Raw genomic sequence first — 22,315 nt, 5'->3', positions numbered from 1 at the left:
TTCCTCCACCAATTCTAGGATGAAGTATGGTTACAATCAGTGTCTTTAATTTTGGTGGTGTCAACCGTATAGAGAAGTAAAAACCATTGAATTTTTGGAAATTATTGATCAAAGCTACTCTATATGATTGGGGAACATCAAGGAAATTTTGTTTATGGAACAAATAATTAATGCAGCCTATGTTTCTAGATCACTTGAGAATTTATGTACTTTGGGGATGTGAAGGTGCTTAATTATAATTAGAGATGTGTCACGACACTCTCAATAGTTGATGAAATGAAAGTCACTTTACAAAGTGATAACTGATAGTGATTGACATGTACCAAGATTCCAAATGTGAGCTACATCTATATCAACATGAAGACAAACTCAATTATCAATATATATATAGAGAGATAATATACCTATACAATTACCATTGCACGTTATTGGCTGCGAGGGACTATTTGAAAATTAAATTATATGAACTTAATTAAACTTGTACTAATACAATTATTAGATTATATAAGTAATTATTAATTTTATCAATATATATATATATATATATATATATATATATATATATATTGTTGTGAATAATTTTATATAGGATTAACTATTTTATACAATACTTTATTATAATATATTAAATATTCATTACAAGTCCAGTAAAAAAAATATATCCATTACAAGTATTCATATTAGGTTGGATATATAACGTATAGGTTGAATTAGAACCGTACTTAATCGAAACAAGATCTTTAAATAGAATATTATTATACAATTATACTTCTTTTTTTATTTATTCAATGGAATGGGAAGGATCAAATAGAATATTAGTACACTTCTTTTTATTCAAAGGAAAAGGATCACACGAGACTCTAAGAATTTGGAGCACGATGTGGATTGATTGATTGTGTGTGTTGATAGAATTAATTTTGGATGAATGTGAATTTATATATAAAAAGTGAGTTTAAAATAATATGATTTTTGTTTAGATAATATATGTTATTTAAGTCTTTTTTTTTTAAATTATTGTTCGGATACTCAAAGAAAATTACTTTTCGATGTGTAATTAACAAAATGGTTTTAATATGCATGTATTTTTTTTAATGAAATGTCCATATGTAATTTTTTTAATTATATATATATTTTTTATTTTAATAAACTATTTTGATATATATATATATATATACATATATATATATATATATATATATCCTAAAATTAGAAAAAACATGCTTTTAATTCTTATAAAATTCACAAAATATAAAAATAGAGACTACATTCAAAATTTTGAATTTTATGAGAATCAACAGTTTTTTTTTATCTTGCAAATGTAATTCTTTTTTACAAACCTTAATTGGAACCAAGGGATCCATGAACCTTATCCCTGTGATTGTTACCTTTTTTAATATAATTTTATTTGGTAATTATACCAATAAGATGAATAGAGCATCTTAATGTCTTATTTTTAAATGGATCAGGAACATTCTTATGGACCAAGATGTTCTTGACCTCCTAAAATATTTTCGACATGGATCAAAATGTTTTCAGTTTTCTGGTAACATTGCTATATAAACCAAATTTGACTTGACTCACCATGATTTAATTTCACCACCAAATTAGACGTACATGCACTTAATTGTGTATAAATCATGTTTAACTTGGTTGATTCAAACATATATTTTGTTAGTTTGAGGAGACTGTTTTTTAATATACCCTTAGATTTAATACTTATTTGATTTAATTTCTTGGACCTTAAGATTATCGTAAATGTGAGTTGAAAACTTTTACTTTGTTTACATAAAATTTGCACTAATTAAAAATTAGAAGTGTGTTGTAGTGAGTTAAAGGAATTTTACTCAAGGCATCATAGGCAGAGATATTTCTTTTTGTTGTTTAAATGTTCATTATCTTTTTACCATATTACTTATCATTTATTTATTTCCTTACTTGCCATAGTTAGTGGATACCTCACCTAACACATATTTCCATGTTGCTCATCATTTGTCTCTTTCCTTACTTACCCAATAGTTAAACTCAGCTACCATGTTCCCTTTCTCTCTCCCAATGTTCAAATATGATCAAAACATAGAAATGACCATTTTGCGTGCTAATAGTTAGTGGGTATCTCAGATAACATATTTTCATATTATTCATCATTTGTTTCTTTTCATAAGTCAGTAAATCAGCTATTGATCAAACCTTAGAAATGACCATTTTTAATTTAGGCTTGTCAGTAGGTAATGAAGTGAGTTGTCTGTGTAACTTAAAATAATTTTAAAATGGCATATGTTTAACTTGATTACACATGTAAATGTATAATTATATAGTCATTTCTTTTATACGGACATCTCATAATTAATAGTTGAAGATTTTATTTTTCTTCAAAATATAGAGATTATCGAAATGGACTTTTTCTTTTTTCGATAAAATATTTTCTATATACTTGATCACAACCAAATTTTGGACAATAATTGATACTACTATATATTATGAGTAGCTTTTTTATTTTTTAAAAAGCCATTAGGAATCGAATTGGTCTTTGCGGCTTATGAGGGGTCTATGCTTTGACCGACATTAAGCCTAGATCAAGTTAAAGTTATTAACAAAATATTTAGGCTAATGCTTTTTTAAAGGAGAAATTACATTGACACACCTTAAACTTATTGAATTATGCTTGATATACCTTTCCCTTTTTACCTTACATAAATCCCTTTAATTTATATAACAACATACAACACTATGTATTCCTTCTATTAACACAAACTTCTCCTAATTTATAACACAAATTTTGCCTAATCTATTAGTTAAGCCGGTCTACGCAAAGTAAAAGAAAAAAAAAAGGATATTAGATGCAATATTACTTGAGTTCAAGGGGGTGTGAATGTGATTTATATTGTCTATTTAGTTAAAAAGCTATTAAAAAAATCTTAAACTTAGTCTTTTTTAATTAAATACAAAAAAAATATTTTTATTACTATTATTTATTATTATTATCACAGTAGTAATCTATAATACTTTGAGCTGAAGATAGTATGAATGCAATTTGTCTTAGCTATCTACTTAAAATATTATTAGCTTATTTAAAAATCAGTTGAATAACAACCTATTTAAAAGGCCTAGTTACGTAATAAACATTTAAATAGACTTTTCAAAATCAAAATCCAAAGGATTAACTTAATGTGTAAGCGCGTTTATATTTGTGAGAATAATTTATCTAACAAAAAAATTTGTATTCAATTTTTATTTATGTAAAAAATTTTGAATTAGCAACAACCATGTGTATAATAAACATGATTAATGTCTGACCATGTAGATTAAAAACACATCTATCTAACCCAAAAAATAATAAACTAAAACTTTTAAAAAGTCATGACTTATCTTCAAATAAGTCTTATTAAACTTAGACTTTATTATATTTACAAAAATAAATGAGACTATTTAAGATAAAACATATTTTATATATATATATATATATATATATATATATATATATATATATATATATATATATATATATATATATATATATATATATATATATATAAAACACGTGATCTTTAACTCACATGGTTACCTCTTCATAACACGTGATCATGTTTCTCTTCATTTTTATCATAGTTTTTTTTTAAGAGTAGTTTTCTTCATTATTCTAATATTTTTATAATTTCATCTTTAGAAACACAAGTTTAGTTATATTTCATTCAAACAAAAACAAGTTCTAAACTATTAATATGGATGATAAATAACTTTGTCAGTATGTAGTTATGAGTTTAATTTCTGACAAAAATCTCAATATCTTAAAATTAAAGATTAATTCTTACCTTTGGACAGAAGAACAAGCTGATTAAATAAAACAAGTTTTAAACTATTATTTTTTAAACATAACCAAATTCTTTCAACACCTCAGGCTTGACCACCAACCAACAAAACCAACTCCACTACAGCGACACCATCGACTACTAGTGTCCAGTGATTGTTACAATGAGTGCAAATATTGTCACGAGTGTCACCAATTTAACAGATTTGTAATGACAAATTCTAGTGGCTCTGCAATTTCCAAACTGCCACTAGTAATTTCAGAGTTGACGTAGTAGTTTTGTTATGCTCTTCAATCCCCACACAGCATCTATGATAACAAACAAGCATCTAAGGGCATAGTAAGCATTTGAGGAAATTTGATGTATATGGTAAGAACATGTTTTTCCTCACCATAATTGTAGTGTCTTCTTTTTTTTTTTAGATCACAACTATAGTAGTACTTTGGTTGCTTACTGAAATTCAGTCATGATAAACATCTATTCCAAAATAAGGTGGGTTGAAATGGGAATATTAGACAAATTAAAAGAAAAAAAGAAAAAAGAAAATGATAAATGTGATATATAAGTGGTATATATGATATAAAAATAAGAACAAATGAGAAAAGAATAATATAGAAAAAGAAAACAAGTGTATGTTTATAATATTTTTGCTAAAATCTCTCCTTTCATTTATTATTTTATTTTATTTATATATAAAAATAAGAATAACTCATACTTCTAAATATAAAAAAAAACTTCATGATCCAATTCGAATTGCCTTCAAATTAGCTACATTTAAAAAATAATACTTAAATCATCTTTTTGTTTTCTTTTCTAAAACCAAACCATCTGTCAATCAATAAATAGTATTCCTCCAATTTACATATGATTTAACATTAATACCTCTAATTTTTATTATAAGATTTTTTTGGAAAACTTACCTTAATTTTTTACAGGATTACTTTCAAATTATATACTATATTAATTACTTTTTTAAAAATATTTTGATTGCAAATATATTAACTAATTAAGTAACAGAACTAATAGAATGAAATTTTAATAATTTTAAAATTTTAAAAATATATATGCATTATTGACAATTTAATACTTTAAATCAATTAGTAGTTTTCTGTAACAAAAAGCTAACGTATTGTACCAAAAAAATATCAATTAATTTTCTTAATTTTTTTAATTGAAGAAAAGGTTTTAAGAATGAAATCTACAGAATGACAAAACTCAATTGTTGTGTGATGGACCCCACTACCTCATTATTACACACCTCTCCAGCCCTAATCCACAAAGCAAGCCAATTAATATTTTTAGAAGAAATAAATAAATAATATTTAAAAAATGATGTCAAATTTTCTCTCTCTTTCTCGCTCTTTCTCTCTCCTCCTCTGCAACAAAACAATTCTCTCACTCCTCCTTCCACCCTTTACGAAACTTTTTGAAACTTTTTACAAACTCTCTCTTTATCACAAGCAATACGAGAGGAATAAAAGTTACTCATTAAACGAAAAATCAAAAAGAGAAAGAAAAGCCAAGGTTTTCTCCCTCCTCTGCAAAAAAAAAAACCCAATAACCCCTTCTTCTTCCCTTTTCCTCATTCTCCGTCGGTGCTTCAGAGTCTCAACTTTGATCTTCTCCTCAAATGGCTCATACCCTTTTGTTTTAGGGTTTCCATGGTTACTGGGCCACCTTCAAGTTCGTTCCTTTCGGTGTTTTTCGCCCCCATTCTGTAGTGCTAGGTCTTGAACCCGCTAAAGGGTCGTCGAGGCTGGAGTGAGTTGAAGTGGGAGCGTGGAAAACAGAAAAGGGGTGGTCGTCGCATTAAATTTGTCAAAAAGAGAGGGGTTTTATCTTCTTATTACTTTGTGTGTTTTTATGTTTTTTGTGGGGCTTCTGTGAACAGTGGTTGCTTTTTGGAAGCTTATTTTGGAAGCAATTTACTCTTCCCCTTTTGAACGTGATTGTATTTAGTGCTCTCATGGACTCTCACAATGTTCTCTTTTGGTCTTATCAATAGTGGGGGTTGTGTTTTTTTTTTCTTCTTTCCCTTTTTTGATGAGGAGCCATTGGACTTGTGAAACCCGTGAATTTGGTGGATTTATGTAGGGAGTTGGAGTAGCAGGCCTTATTTATTTCATTTATTTAGTGAATTTTGGTAGATCAGGGTGGTGGTTTGTTTATGGATGGCATTGATGATTTAGGGTCACAATGGTTTGGATATATGGGGCATTGGATCGATGGTGATGGGAATCAATAGCATTAGCCATTTGTTATTTTGTTAGGAATGATGATATGAGGTTCCATTTGTAGTCATAGGAGTGAGGTTTCACCAAGATTCTGGGGAATTTGAGGAGGCCTTGGTGATGGAGGACATAGGGTTGTTCAAGCAGTGTTGGCAATGGTTTCGATCGCAGAAGGACGCCGGCTGGCGTGCTCGAACCACAGTGACATGGTGCAGAGATAGGACTGCTGTGTTCATTGAACGGCATTGGCCTATGGTGTGCAGGGGCTGCTCCAGATTGGGGAGCTTACTGAGGTTGTCAGTGATTTTCTGGAAGGACTCTGCTCTGAGGGGCTTTCAGTCCTTCATTAGGTTTGGTCCAGTGATGCTTCTGCTTATAATGTGGAGCTGCTTTCTGAGTCTGACTTCGATGTATTGCTTGGTTTACGTGCTTGTTAGCATGGTATGTCTTTGTTTTAACCTGTCTAAATTTCCATTCTTGCAGTTCTGGGTTTCTGATCTGTGTGTCTATGTATGTTATCCAGTTATTTATTTTTAGGGAAAATTACACCCACTTCTTCTGAGGTTTAATGAAATTACACTGGTTGCCCCTCTCTTTTTTGACATTACTTTGATCTCCCTCGATCTATATAACTGCATATGAAGTTAGGTAGCTCTGTTTTAGCAGAAAGTGTATGTGCTATGTTGTTCTATAAATTAAGGAGGTTTGCATATGGCCAAAAAAGGGAAGAATTTCGGGTCAAATTTTGCTAAAACTTAGGGGGTTTAAGTGTAATTTGTCCTTATTTTTACTTTTAGCTGTTCCTTGAGTAATTGCTATTGCATACGTCAGTTGGATACCAGTTTTAGAGTAGTGGCAGTTAGCTTATCATTTAGTGGTATGATGGGATGGCTTTTACAACTATCTTATTGGTCATTCTAAATTATAGCTTGGTACATGGAGCTTACTATGGGTTTTAATAGTAATTCTAAAAATGTTGGAATGCTCTATAAGAATTTTATGATAGAAATAAGTTTCAAGCTTTAAAGAATGGTGTTGCTTTTTATTAAAACTAGACTCTCAAAATTTGGGATAGTAACGAACAATGTGGATGTGATAGTTAGTATTATCTAGATGTTAAAGTCAATTGATTCTGAGTTTATTCAGTTGCATTGAATTTAATTTCCCTCTAGGGGAAAATGTTTTTTTATTTTTTCTAAAGTGGGTTGAAAACATTATGGTAGATTTTTTTAATATGAATTTGAGCACTTACTACTTGATCTACCTTACAAGAACACATTGATGGAATTTCTTTTTGCCGGTAGAGTCTCTATCGCCTTATGTAGAACTTGCATATGATGACAGGAAGAGAAGCATTATGGTATAACTGGGGATTATTTATTTTCCTGGCTTGAGCTAAACATGATAATTACTAATTGTTTCCATCTAATATTCTATTCCAAAATTACTAACTCTTTTTACCTTTATTTGAATTCATTGTATGAACATGTTCATTTACACAAAAACCTGGCTTTTAACAGTGTGTATGTGAATTGCATTATTCAGCTTCTAGGTTCTGTTGGCAATTTGACGTTGGTTTAAATTTTAGTTTAAGAGGAACGCTGCACTTCATTAGTGATCTACCATCTTAAGTTGGGACTTGTATTTATAGTTATTCTGTAGTATTTGATTGCTTCAGTTCAATTCAGTTACAAATAATTTTTGCATATAAAATTTTATACATTGCTTCCCACAGTTCATTTGAATGCTTCAGGGTGTTGCTGGAGTAGCTGTCCAATACTTGGGTTATACTCCTGGGCTTTTTATTGTGGGCCTTTTTGCCATCCTTATTTTGTGGATGTATGCTAACTTCTGGATAACCGGGACATTACTCGTAGTTGGAGGTATGATATTCCTTCTTGTTTTTTGTGTTACAAGATGTATCCTCCTAATGATCGGAATAAAAGAGAGGAGGCATGCTGCCTATTGTTCTATATCTCTTGTAATGTATACACTGTTATTAATCTGTTCACACTTATGGTGATTTTTTTTCAGTTGTGTTTATGATCCCGCACCATTGCCCTATTTTCTTTCCTCATTTCACTAATTTTCCTCTAATCAAGAGGCTCTTATATTGGCTATCATTGGCATAAAAATTAATTCATTCGACATTCTATAAGGGCAATGTAGGACTCCTATTCTTGCTGCCTTAGTTGAATATTTTACCTTTTTTAATCCTGAAATTTTGTTTTCAATTATACAAGTGCAGGTTATTTATTCTCCCTAAATCATGCACGCCTGGTGGTATTAATTGGAACTATATATGCTATATACTGTGTTCAAGTACGAGTGGGATGGCTGGGTGTTTTTCTTGCTATTAACCTTGCATTCCTCTCTAATGACATTTTGAATTTTCTGCTCCAATGGTTTGATAATGTGAGTGAGAGTTCACATTCTGAAGAGCAAAAGCAATCAGAAACAATTGTGGAAGATGATTTCTCTGAAGAGTGTGAATATCCTATCCCTACTGATGAATCTGAGAATTTGCATTCATGTAAATCATCCAGTAAACCTGCTGTTACCACAGCAGTTGTTGATAATAAGAAAGAACTTTCTGTTAACAAAGTTGTTAAAGAGCAAATAACAACAACAACAACAACAAGCTCGGTTGATGAAATGAAAAGGATCCTCAAGAGTCTGAATCATTATGATGCCCTTGGATTTAGCCGCCACAAGAAGATTGATGCCGCTGTTTTGAAAAAGGAATACAGGAAAAAGGTATTTGTTTAGTTTTCTTTTGCTTTGTCTATTTTATTTTACTTCAATGTTACAAAATATTTATTTAGGCTGCTATTATGTGTTTAAGCAGTATCATATTGCAATGAATAAGGAATCACATTAGGACTTAACTTATAATGTGATTACTAGCCTACTTAAAGAGTGTTTGGTTTGTTTTCTGTTTTCATTCATTTCGTTTATTAATTACAAAAAATGCCACCATGTCTTCATTTTGTTTTCTGTATTCACCATTTGCTTCTCAATCTTGAAAACCAGAAACAAAATGATGATTTTTTGTTGTTGTTATTATTAGTTAAAACATCATTTGAAAACAAGGTAAAAAACACCTCTTATATCCTGATCATCTGATGTTTTATGTGGAATATTCCCATTTTTTCCTTTAATGATGTAGGCTATGCTTGTTCATCCTGATAAAAATATGGGCAGTTCTTTGGCAAGTGAGTCATTTAAGAAGCTTCAGTGCGCATACGAGGTAAATTTCGATGTATAAGCTGCAGAGCCTCTCTTATAGTTGATGGATAAGCATTTAATGCATATTTGATATATAATGTATAAAACATGAATAATTTTCACTCACACTGGTTTCTCCTATTAACAAGTTATATCAAATTTCCAGGTTCTTTCTGACTCCGTAAAGAAGCGAGACTATGATGAGCAATTAAGAAAAGAAGAATCCATGGCTAAGAGTGTCTGCCAGAGATCCCATAGTAGTTCACATCAGGTAAATATAATGATATTCTTGTAATTGTAAATGACGGACATGTTCTTCTCAGGTTCTGTGTATATTTAGTCCACACGTCTTATAAGTTGTAGTTTTTTATTTTTGAAATCGAGAATGTTTTGGTAGTTTTTAAATTTATGGACATGGATTCTAAATGCCTAGAGTTTTCTTCACCCTCTTTTTACAAAAGAATTGTTCCTTAATAAATTGCGATAATTAAGCTGCTCCTTTATTTGTTCAGACATAGTATTCTTACATTTACTAGATTTTTCAAAATTGTTCTTTCAATTCCTTAAGATTGTTAATAGAGGAAAGATATGTGTCCAAGTCAAATCATATAAAATTCTAATTGGATGCTTTGAAGTTTAATATGTTGGTTTGTTGATCTACTGTGTTCGTGTTTCTTATATGAACCATTATCTCTAAAATGTTTTTAAGTACTTATTAACAAAATAGTGATGATACATGTAATGTATTCTCCTTAGGATAATGCTGATTATCGTTCTGAAGAATCCAGACGAATACAGTGCACCAAGTGTGGGAATTCACATATTTGGGTATGCACCAACAGGAACAAGGCCAAAGCAAGATGGTGTCAGGTCTGATTTCTTTCCTTTACATATTGAGTATTACATGTTTTCCTATTTCTCTCTATTGTATGCTTACTTTGTCTTCTGAATTTCAATACTCCTCTGGAAACAGGACTGCTGTCAGTTTCATCAAGCCAAGGATGGAGATGGATGGGTTGAATATAAAGGGTCTTTGGTTTTTGACAGGCCCCAAAAGGTTGCTCATGGCAAAGAATTTTCCTGACTTCATCTTATATTTTTTACATTTAGTTTCTGAATTTTGATCATGTCTTCATAGGTGGAGATTCCACGTGCTTTTGTTTGTGCCGAGAGCAAAATTTTTGATGTGTCAGAATGGGCTATATGTCAGGTTAGTGTCCTCCTGACAGCATTTTTTGGCATACATACAATGCATCTTTATCCGATTTAGCGCTTAATCTAAAGTTTCAAAAATAGAGAAAAAGAAAATCAAAACATCATGCCATTAGAAAAGGCAAAACATGCAAATGTAAGGTTGATGGTTAAGAACAGTAATGAGGAGAATCATTAAATTCTTTGATGTATTCCAACTGATTGGAATTACACTGATTGCATTTTGGCTATTTTTGATAGTGAACATTACAAATTTATAGAAATCCTAAACATCTTATCAAGAGTGAAAACTTAGGAATTCTTGCTTATACTGACAATAAAAATTCATTGGGTTCCTTCTTTTGGTCTCTTATGTAAGGTAGTGGTTATCTCTGTGCTAAAAATAGAGAAATCATGATTAAAAAGCATCATTTTTTACTCCACTTATGTACCTGACAGCTTATTTTATTTCTTGCAGGGAATGGCTTGCAGGCCAAATACCCATCGACCGAGTTTCCATGTAAACATGGTTGGCTTGGAGAAAAGCCAACGTTGCAACTCGAGTAGATTCCCGTGGGATTTTGATGCTGAAATGATGGATGAAGATGAAGAGGCATTTGACCTGTGGCTTGAGCAGGCTCTGGCATCTGGTCTCTTCTGCGAGACCTCTAAACGCAGGAAGAGTTGGAGTCCATTCAAATTGCATCAAAAGAAAGGGAAGAAGCAATGGAGAAGAACATCGTGCTGAAGCTTGAAGTCTGTTGGGAAAATTCATATTTCATTGCATGTCCTCAAGGGATTGATGGAGTTAAACATTTTGTATAAGAAAAGTGATGGATGCATTGCTGATATCAAAACAAGTAGCAAGGACTAGCAACACTCAAAAAGATGCCTTATCAAAGATAGATGAGAGCCATGGGTTAAATTATGAGAAGAGAACCAAGGTTGGCAAGTTACTTAACCACATCCCATATATGTACTAAGGTATTAGAAGTTCAAAAGAACCTTGGTTTCTAGGTTTTTCCCTCATTGCTCATTTGCTCGTTCAGGTTTACAGAATCCAGCATGAGCTGGTTGACATGGATCTGTGGCTTAGTGTATTCTTGTTACATTCATTAGAAGGTGGGTTTTTTTAGGGTTACCAAGGAAAGGACTCCTACTTTTGGTCCTTTGTACATACGGCAAATAAAAATTTCTCATTTGGTAAATGACTACTTGATTATCAGCATTCATTTTAGAACCATGTAACATCCATGACTTTGAAAAAAGAAAAAAAGAAATTTTTTCTTAATTTTAATCCTTGGAGCTAATAGAAGAGGGATCTGATGAAACACAGTGCTTTCCATATGTGATTGGTAGTGCTTCCACCTATAGAGATTGGTAAACTCTCAAAACAAATAATGATGGGTTGTTCCATAATGTTTGTAATTTCATTTTTTTAGGATATTATGTGTCTAGTGGATTCAAAATCATAGAAAATGAAGTATATGATGCTTTGGTTTGGTATTTGAAAAGAGAAACTTGGGGATTGTTCGTTGCAACTTGCAAATACAATACGGCAATACAAATGAAGGGAAGAGAATATATTCGTTTATGCATATATTCTTTTCAAAAAGAAGTCAAAAGTAGAATTTGTTTGTTATAAGTTTATCTTGGGAGCTACAAGTGTGTTAGCAAGGGAGATTCTATACTCCTTTTATTTTGAGTATGAGTTCCTTTTTAGATTTGCACTACCATGGTGACAAAGTGTATAATGCCATCAGACTAGGTATTGTTATTGAGCTATTTTCACAATTTTGAATTCACATTATTATTCAATTGGTCTAATTTTAAAATATAATGTTGAATTGTTATCATTGTAAGTTTCATCATATAATACGATTTTTTTTATAGAAAATGTTTTTAAATTCAATATACTGTTGTTTTTAAGAAATAATTGTTTTCCTTCCTTGCTCCCACTTGGTTTTCTTAAAGACATGTTTGGGAACCAATTCTTTTTAAGAAATATTTTTGAAAAATAAAATAAAATAATTATTATAATTCATTTAGTGAGTGACTAGACTAGACCAGCCTTTCGTATCCAAATATGCATCCGTTCAGCAAAATTATAGAACTGACGTCATGTGAAATAAGACCCATTCTTTATTTCACTGCAAATCTGCAATCCTGTCTACGGTCCAAGTTCAATTGTTTTTCTGATTCAGATTTATATGTTTCAGAGGAATTTTGAAAGAAAAAGAATGTTACTAATATGCTACATTATAGAATTTAACTAATATGATATATTATGAAAACTTGAATTATGGTGAGTGTAAGTTGTTTATTATTATGCTACCTTCGTTAAATTATTTATAATATTTTCCCATGTTTTTTTATAAATTATATTATTGCATGTAAATAATGTTTGTAATGATTTTATTAAATATAATTTTAAATGGTTAAAGTGACTCAATATGACCCAGAAATCTGCTTGGTTTATCATTCCGTCGGTTTGAACAGATCGATCGAAGTGCTTTTGATGCATTGGATTGGATCTGTTGTTGGTGGAAATTCTTTAACATTTGCATGAATATATATTTTTAGGTTACATAACACTTGTACGTATAACATTATCTAAATTTATTAAGAACAAAATAATTTTTTAGTTTTTGTAATTTAGTGTTATTTAATCTAACATTATCAAGGGAATAGTCATCACAACATGGACAATTTTGCTACAAGAAAACATGAGGATTTCAAGACTCTTTGAAGCTATCTTGAAGGATCCAAAGTATATATCGTTAAAAGTGTTATTTAACATATTTTAAGGATTAAAAATAAAATAAACATGTAAAGGTTAAAAAAATTACAAGACTAAAAATAAAAAACATATTAAATTGCAAAGATTAAAATGATATTTAACGCATTTGATAATCGCATGTAGATAAAAGAAACATTGTAAATACCACTAAAAAATGAAAATCAAATCAAATTTTTGGATTTGTTGGAATGATTTTTTTCTGATCGGTTTGGTTTTGTTTGTGATTTGTGATTTTGAAATTAAACCAAATCAAACCACAATACTTATACTAACAATTATATTATTTTAATATTATACGTTTTATGTGTATATCACTTGAATTTCATATTATTTTATAGTGTTATGTATATGAAACTTAAACAATGTATCTTTTTTAGATGACTTTTTAAAGATATGTTTGGTTTAAAATAAATGAAAATTTGATAGATTTTTATTGTAGAATATTTAACATATTAATAAGTTTCATAAATTGTTATTAATTTTATAATGTAATTTAATTTAATTTAATAGATGAAAAAAAAGTATATAAATTTTAATGAAATAACATTTTAGTAAAAATCACAAAAACCAAACCGAATCAAACTACAAAATATTAGTTTGGTTTGGTTCAGACTTTATTTTAAATGAAAATTAAACCAAACTAAATCATTTATGTTTTATAAATTTGATTTGGGTGACTTTTTTTATGAAAAATTGAACTAAACTGAGTCATGAACACTCCTAATTTTAAGTATGGATGTATATGTTTATTTTCTAATAGATTTTTTTTATAAAAGGTAAAATATTTAATAAAATATATTAAGTATTTTTAGCTAGTATTTTAAGAATACTCATTAGTAAAATCTGTATAAAAATTATGAAACGTAATTTTTTTATTTTCCTAGAGAAATGACTTTGAATATCTAATATTAATTATTTATTAAATTATATTGTTTTTTAAGAAAACTACATTTATTTTGTTTTCAAAATGTTCATTTGACAAATAACTATTCCCTCCATGTTTTTTTAGCTTTTTATCTTTAGATTTTTTTTTTCATTTTTTACTTAATTATGATTTTAAAGTTTAAGAAAATATTAATATTTTTTTGAGAAAAAAATTATGTATTGGCAATGCAAAAAGGTTTTATATTGTTATCTAATTACAAACTATCATATATAATAAGTTTATTAACTTTTAAAATAAATACTTATTTTGATAAGAAAATGTTGTTAGCTTGTGGTTGCATTATTTAGTTACCTTCTTATTATTGCAAAGTATACATCAATTTTATTAAAGATTAATCTTCTTTGGAAAATCTAATTAAGTTCAAACTTTAAACCTTGTTTAAGGAAAATAAATTTAGTACCACTCCAACTAACTAAGGCTTATTGGTCACTATGTTTGTGTATCATTAGTAAATTTAATTTTCCTATCAATTAATTTTTTATTACTTATATAATTGTCATCAGAGTAAACCAATTATAAGATTTGAAAAAAATACCGCAAATGTTTTGATGCATAGTGTCTTAGACTGGGATATCATCTCCTTTGCATAAAAATTTTTATATAAAAAAGATTAACTTTTACTGACAATAATTTTGATAAAAAAACTTGATTTAAAATCTTATCATTATAATTAAATACCCTTAATTAAAAGCCTTAATTATAAGTTTTTTTAAAAAAAGTTAATTATAAGTTTTGTGAAAAATATTAATTATAAGTTATTTTCTCACTTAACTAATTCACATTATTTATTAAAACTTATAATTAAGGTTTAATCAAACTTAAAAAAGTACATATGAATATATTTTTTTCCTGAGTTAAAGACTATGATGTTATCCAACTTATTAGATTAGAGATTAAATTAATCTCACAGTACCTGACTGATGTTAATTCATAAAGAAAATTCTACACTAGATAAAAATCAAATATAATTTTTTTCTTAAATAAATCGTTTGACTCGTGTAAACATACGTGACTTTACATGAGTGTGCTAACACCTTGGTAGGAAAAATATGAATATGAATACAACTAACACTTCATTTTTTTTCGTACCCATATAAAATTGCGTGCACTGCATGTTGCGTAATCAACAAATTGTTAGAAAACAGTAAAATAATTCTTTAATCGCAATACACCATTCTATATGACAAAATTGCATTGGTAAGTAAACAATACTAATAAGTAATAACAATAATGGAACAAAAGAAAAAGATCAAAATCAAATTAAGCAAATAAAAGAAGACAAAAAATAATAGAATGTAAAAGAGCATGGGATCTGAGACCGAGACAACAAACAAAGAGTTAAGAGAGAGAAAGAGAGACATAGTTAGAGAGAGAGAAGAGACACCGTTCGGTGCTCCGCTGAATACAGTTGTGGCCCCAGCGCTCCGGTGAGTGACAACTTTTGATCTTTTTCTTTTCATTTTCTTCAACTTGATCTTTATATTCATATTCTGCCCTCTTTTTTTTTTTTCAGTTTCGTAGCTGCTCCATTTTTTCCACACCCCATTATAAATTTTAGTTTTTTCTTTTTAAATTTTTAATCTTTTTGGGTTTTGCTGAATACCCATTTAACTTTGATGATTTAGTTGCAATGATTTCGACCCACCGGGTACTATTAAGGGAAGATGGAGGCTTTAGAATTTTGTTGGGTTGAGGAGTTACTTACTATTAAGTTACAAAAACCAATATTTATGTCAGAATCTCTGAGGATAGGCCTGAATAGAGTACTTGTTATAGACTATTAAATAGTAATGTGTTTGATTTTTTTTGTATTTACTTGTAAGGAAATCAATCCTGTTTAGGGTAGCTTTGCTATTCTTAGCCGGTCCCAAGCCTGGATAAAAGGAGAGGGTTGTGTTAGGCTTTCGACAGCCAACGTTAAACTTTGTCGAACCTCTATGACATGGATCAATTACGTAATAATGTGAATGCTAGGTAGTTGCCCGGAAGCAACGCGCTGTATGGCTCGAGTACAGTGTCAAAAGAGCAAGGGCCGCTGCATCGCCGCCCGGATGTAGTGAAAAGTAAGCAAGGGTTCCCACATTTTCGTGAACGGGTGTGGGTAAAGAAGCTAGTTCATGACAGGAGGATTCGCTTTGGTACATGGAATATAGGCACACTTACTGGAAAATCTATGGAAATAGTGGATGTTATGGTGAGGAGGAAGATCAATTTTATGTGCCTACAAGAAACTAAGTGGACAGGTGAAAAAGCAAAAGAATTAGACAGCTCGGGATTTAAGCTGTGGTATACGGGAAAAATCAGATTAAGAAATGGGGTAGGGATTATTGTGGACAAGGAGTGGAAGAAGGATGTCGTGGATGTAAGAAGAGTAGGAGATCGTATTATAGTCTTAAAATTGGTAGTGGGACAGGACACCTTTAATGTTATTAGTGGGTACGCACCTCAGGTTGGGTTAGCAGAACACTTTAAAGTAAAATTTTGGGAGGATCTAGAAGGGGTACTTCAGGATATACCCCAAGGAGAGAAAGTTTTCCTAAGAGGGGATCTCAATGGACATGTAGGTAGCGTGGCTAGAGGTTTTGAGGGGGTGCATGGGGGTTTTGGCCTAGGGGAGATGAATGGGGAGGGTAAATCCATCTTGGAGTTTTCAGAGGCTTTGGATCTTTCTATAGCCAATACATGGTTTAAGAAAAGAGAGGAACATCTTATCACTTACAAAAGTGGAGGGACATGTTCTCAGATAGATTTCTTCCTTATCAGGAAGTCTGATAGGAAGTATTGCTTGAACTGTAAAGTTATCCCGGGAGAGAGCTTGACTACCCAACATAGAGTTTTGGTTATGGATGTAAGAATTAGAGATAGGGCAAAGAGAAGAAGTCCTCTGGTAGCACCAAGGATCAAATGGTGGCACTTGAAGGGTGAGAAACAAGGAATCTTCCAACAAAAGATATGGGAGGGTTGGTGTGGACAATCACAAGGAAGTGCAAATGATATGTGGAACAAGATGTCCCAAGAGATTATTAAAGTGGCTAAAGAGACGTTGGGTGAATCTAGAGGTTTTGGACCTAGGGGTAAAGAATCGTGGTGGTGGAATGAAAATGTTCAGAGCAAAGTTAGAGTAAAAAAGGAGTGTTTCAAGGAGTGGTCTAGGTGTAGAAATTCTGAAACTTGGGATAAGTATAAGATAGCTAGAAATGAAACCAAAAAGGCGGTGAGTGAGGCAAGAGCCCAAGCTTTTGACGGACTATACCAAGCTCTAGGAACCAGGGACGGAGAAAGATCTATATATAGGCTTGCTAAGGGTAGAGAGAGGAAGACTAGAGATTTGGATCAAGTAAAGTGTGTTAAGGATGAAGAAGGCAAAGTCTTAGTGCATGAAAAAGATATCAAGGAAAGGTGGAAGGCGTATTTCCACAACTTATTTAATGATGGATATGAATATGACTCTAGCAGTCTAGACACAAGAGAAGAGGACCGGAACTATAAGTACTATCGTCGGATTCAAAAACAGGAAGTAAAGGAAGCGTTGAAAAGAATGAGTAATGGTAAGGCGGTGGGGCCAGACAACATACCTATTGAAGTATGGAAAACTCTTGGAGATAGAGGTCTTGAGTGGCTCACCGAACTCTTTAACGAAATTATGAGGTCAAAACGCATGCCGGAGGAATGGAGGAGAAGCACGTTAGTGCCAATCTATAAGAACAAGGGGGATATACAAAATTGTGCAAATTATAGGGGAATCAAGCTCATGAGTCATACCATGAAATTATGGGAAAGAGTGATCGAACGGAGATTAAGAAAGGAGACTCAAGTTACTGAGAATCAATTTGGTTTCATGCCGGGAAGGTCGACCATGGAAGCGATTTATTTATTACGGCGGGTGATGGAGCAATATCGCATGGCCCAACAAGACTTGCACTTGATTTTTATTGACTTGGAGAAAGCGTATGATAGAGTGCCTAGAGAGATTTTGTGGAAAGCTCTAGAGAAGAAAGGGGTTAGGGTTGCATATATTCGAGCTATCCAAGATATGTATGATAGGGTATCGACTAGTGTTAGGACACAGGATGGAGAGTCAGACGATTTTCCCATCACAATTGGTTTACATCAAGGGTCAACCCTTAGCCCCTACCTTTTTACCTTAATTCTGGATGTCCTCACGGAACAAATCCAAGAGATAGCGCCGAGATGCATGCTTTTTGCAGATGACATAGTCCTCCTTGGAGAGTCGAGGGAAGAGTTGAATGAGAGGTTGGAAACTTGGAGACGAGCTCTAGAAACACATGGCTTTCGCCTAAGCAGAAGCAAATCGGAGTATATGGAATGTAAGTTCAACAAAAGAAGGAGGGTTTCTAACTCAGAGGTGAAAATAGGAGACCATATTATCCCTCAAGTCACACGGTTTAAATATCTTGGGTCTGTAATACAGGATGATGGGGAAATTGAAGGGGATGTGAATCATCGCATTCAAGCAGGATGGATGAAATGGAGAAAAGCATCGGGGGTGTTATGTGATGCAAAGGTACCGATCAAGCTAAAGGGAAAGTTTTATCGGACTGCGGTAAGACCGACGATTTTGTACGGAACAGAATGTTGGGCGGTCAAGAGCCAACATGAGAATAAAGTAGGTGTAGCGGAGATGAGAATGTTGCGGTGGATGTGTGGTAAGACTCGACAGGATAAAATTAGAAACGAAGCTATTAGAGAGAGGGTTGGAGTAGCGCCTATTGTAGAGAAGATGGTGGAAAATAGACTTAGGTGGTTTGGGCATGTAGAGAGAAGACCGGTTGACTCTGTAGTGAGGAGAGTAGACCAGATGGAGAGAAGACAAACAATTCGAGGCAGAGGAAGACCCAAAAAGACTATAAGAGAGGTTATCAAAAAGGATCTCGAAATTAATGGTTTGGATAGAAGTATGGTACTTGATAGAACATTATGGCGGAAGTTGATCCATGTAGCCGACCCCACCTAGTGGGATAAGGCGTTGTTGTTGTTGTTGTTGTTGTTTACTTGTAAGGAAATCATTGGCCCTTATTTTTAGAAATTAACGGTATATGTAGTAGTTTTGGAATTTCCTTTATTTAAGAGCAATTGGTCTTCGATCAAATTATAAAAAAAAAAAAAAACATTTTCGGACAGTTTATTTAATGCTCAGGTATGTTACTTTGCACAAAAAGCTTTTGACTTGCTTCATTTGATGGGTGGGTTGGTGTGCGCTAGCAAGTTTGCTTGGATCACTTGTAAGCCAGACAAATTTTCTTTGAGGGAGCATTAAGTCCTTTACTTTTGATTAGGATATGTGTCTCTACATTTCTCACCCTTGCCGCGTGGATACCAAAGTAGAGAAGCAAAACTAGGTGAAATAAAATGATAAGAAACTTGTGTAATATCGTTTGAGTCTGACTTCCTAAAGATTGACTTATGTTTTCCTTGTAAACTTAGATTGCTTTCTCCTGTGCTTTTAATTTTTGAATCACATGATTAAACTTGAATGAGGATGATGGAATGTTATGATTTTCCAAAGCATTTATTACCAATTCATCTTAGTGTAAGCAACACTGTTTTGTTGATGTGGTAGGTTTACATCTTTTCTTATTCTAAGATCTCTAGATTTCAAGGCACGTTAACACCACTGTCTTACTGTCATGCATTGAGATTCCAAATCACGTGAACCATAAATCCGTGATTGATTGTATATATAAAGACATCATATCACCATAGACTTTACATAGTTGTATCAAATCACATTATGCGAGAAAATAGAGAGAGCAAGTAAAATGAGTTCAGAGCCAATTTGTGTGTATGTTTATATCAATGGTGAGATCATCCATGGTTCAAGTGATGTTTCCAAAGGTTACAAGACAAAATCGATATTGTTGAATCCAACAATGACGTTGTCAGACATAATCACCACAATACAGTCATCAATTAGAGATAATGATGTTACGTCTATGTGTTTTTTAGTTGTTATTTTCAATTTACTTTAATAATATGATCATTTACTAAACCACAACTGCATTAATGGATATGTTAATAATCTGTGTGGGATCGGTGAGAGATGCAGTGCGGTTAAGAGTCATGATGCAATGAACAAGCTTTTGTTTGTGATGTGCGCAGGTGCACACTATTCACTCACATGCACCAACAACCGCATTAATGCAAATCTCAATAATTCGCATGGAATCGATGAGCGATGCAGAAAAGTGAGGTCATGATGTGTTAATTGATATTCATGAGTATTAAATGCATTAAAAATAGGATAAAAAGTAGTAATGTACCTCTAATTTATGGTTTCTTTTGTGAGATTTGTAAATAATTTATTCTTGTGTGAATTTATACAGTGGAAATCCCATTTTGATGACTAATGTTGAACTTATTTGGATTTTTAGGCTAAAGAAGAAAAGATTTGGAAATGCTGCTAAAGGGCTTGCTCAGCGAGTCAGATTGGCTAAGCAAGGCTCATCCGCTTAACGAGGAAGTCAGCTTGCTAAGCGAGTACAAAATCCTAGAGAATGTTGAGTCAGAGAGCAGCGCGCAGCCAACCCGCCCAGCGAGGATGTTGTCTCTTCTCGCGCTTAGCGCACAACCACTGATTCTCGCTCAGCTAGACATGCTCGCTGAGCACGCCTTCATAAGCTGAGAAGCCCAAAAGTCTTTAAAACACTGGAAAAAGAGGGGAAATGAAGCGTTAAGCAACGTGGGAAGGAAGGAACAAGGCACCAAGGCTGAAGAGAAGACATTTTCTTCACATCTTTACTTTACCATTTCATTCCTACATCATTTTTACCCTTGTATTGAGTCCTCCTTGCTAATGGAGGGCTACACACTTCATTGTTGGGGAGTTTTTCCACTGAGTACTCTTGATGTAAAAACTCTAACTATCTATTTAATATTATTGCTAGTGTTCTCTGCTTCTATCTGTGTTTATTTTCCATATTTGTGGCTTAATCACCTATTTATATGCTTTGTTAGGTTTTGAGTATTGGAAAATGCTTAAATTCCTTAAAACTTGGTAGAGCAACTAGAAGTCTGCATTTCTAGGAATAGTGTGCAGTAATATAGTAAATATTACATCTTTTGCATAGTGCAACTTGCTTAGAATGAGTTTGTTGAGGAATCAAGAACGAAACTAGGAGGGCTAGACTCTTTCACATAAGGAATTACGGTTACATTAATTTAACGGTGCAAGAACATTAGAGTAATATTAAATAGAGAAAAACTTATTTATTTATGCAAGAGAAAGTTTAGTAGAATACTCTCCGACATTTTCATCTTGGTATTTGTTCTATTATACAGTTTTGCGTTTGTCTTGTCATGCATTTTTAAGTTTAGAAAAATTAATGCAAGAATTTGAAACATGAATGAGTTCTTCTACTTTATTTTACTGCAATTGAAAGTGTTTACAAACTGAATATGCAACATCTAAGTATAACAAATTCTCTGTGGACACGATACTCGGACTTACCGTTTTAATTACTACTTGAACGAATTGGTACACTTGTCAATCTAGCTAAACATGATGCAACGAACAATCTTTTGTCTGTGATGTGTGCAGGTGCACACTGTTCACTCATATACACTGACAGCCACATTAATGTGTTGATAATTTACCCTAAACTCTCCTACCTAATTTACCATAAACCCTAAACTCTCATACTTAACTCTCCCACCAAACCATCTAATTAAATTCCCATAGTCTTCCCACAAATGTAACATCTATCTCTAACTCTCATAGCCTTCCTACTCGCATCCCCCAAACACCATCCATGGCTCCACATAAAGAAATATTAATTTTCATTCACCACCATGGTCGGATTACAGACGACTTGGTTCATGGATGGGCAGACTCATGTACAAACCCAATATTTCTATACATAAGTAGGTTTATTACGTTAACACAATTGATTCGGAAAATTAACCAATGTCTCCATCCTTAGGAATCTAAAAAAACAATTGTTCAGTTGTTATATCATGTCCCTATATCATTTCATCATGGCTAAACACGTTTTATTTCAGCACAATTACACATCAATGATGATCTTAGAAGCATGTTGGAAACAATTGTCCAAAATCCAGAATTGAATTCCGTCGAATTGTACGATGTTATTGA

The 22,315-nt window shown here is 32.2% G+C and overlaps 1 protein-coding gene and 1 long non-coding RNA gene across 2 annotated transcripts; both read left to right on the top strand.

The window, feature by feature from the left end:
* Positions 1–5,188: 5,188 nt before the first annotated feature.
* On the top strand, positions 5,189–11,766 carry LOC114387907 (dnaJ homolog dnj-5-like). The gene is made up of 9 exons (XM_028348165.1): positions 5,189–6,478; positions 7,791–7,920; positions 8,286–8,794; positions 9,207–9,287; positions 9,432–9,536; positions 10,022–10,135; positions 10,239–10,322; positions 10,404–10,475; positions 10,935–11,766. Exons 1-9 carry the CDS (start codon positions 6,158–6,160, stop codon positions 11,202–11,204), a joined length of 1,686 nt encoding a protein of 561 aa, XP_028203966.1. The 5' UTR covers positions 5,189–6,157; the 3' UTR covers positions 11,205–11,766.
* A 3,722-nt stretch (positions 11,767–15,488) lies between these two features.
* Positions 15,489–21,120, top strand: LOC114387523. Its single transcript, XR_003661334.1, has 2 exons — positions 15,489–15,629; positions 20,595–21,120. It is a non-coding gene; the product is annotated as an uncharacterized LOC114387523 (long non-coding RNA).
* The last annotated feature ends 1,195 nt before the right edge of the window (positions 21,121–22,315 follow it).

This window comes from Glycine soja, chromosome 15 (genome assembly GCF_004193775.1).
Source record: "Glycine soja cultivar W05 chromosome 15, ASM419377v2, whole genome shotgun sequence".
NCBI classification, from domain to species: domain Eukaryota; kingdom Viridiplantae; phylum Streptophyta; class Magnoliopsida; order Fabales; family Fabaceae; genus Glycine; species Glycine soja.
Note: the sequence above shows the minus strand (reverse complement) of the source record. Positions and strands in the feature narration are given on the sequence as shown.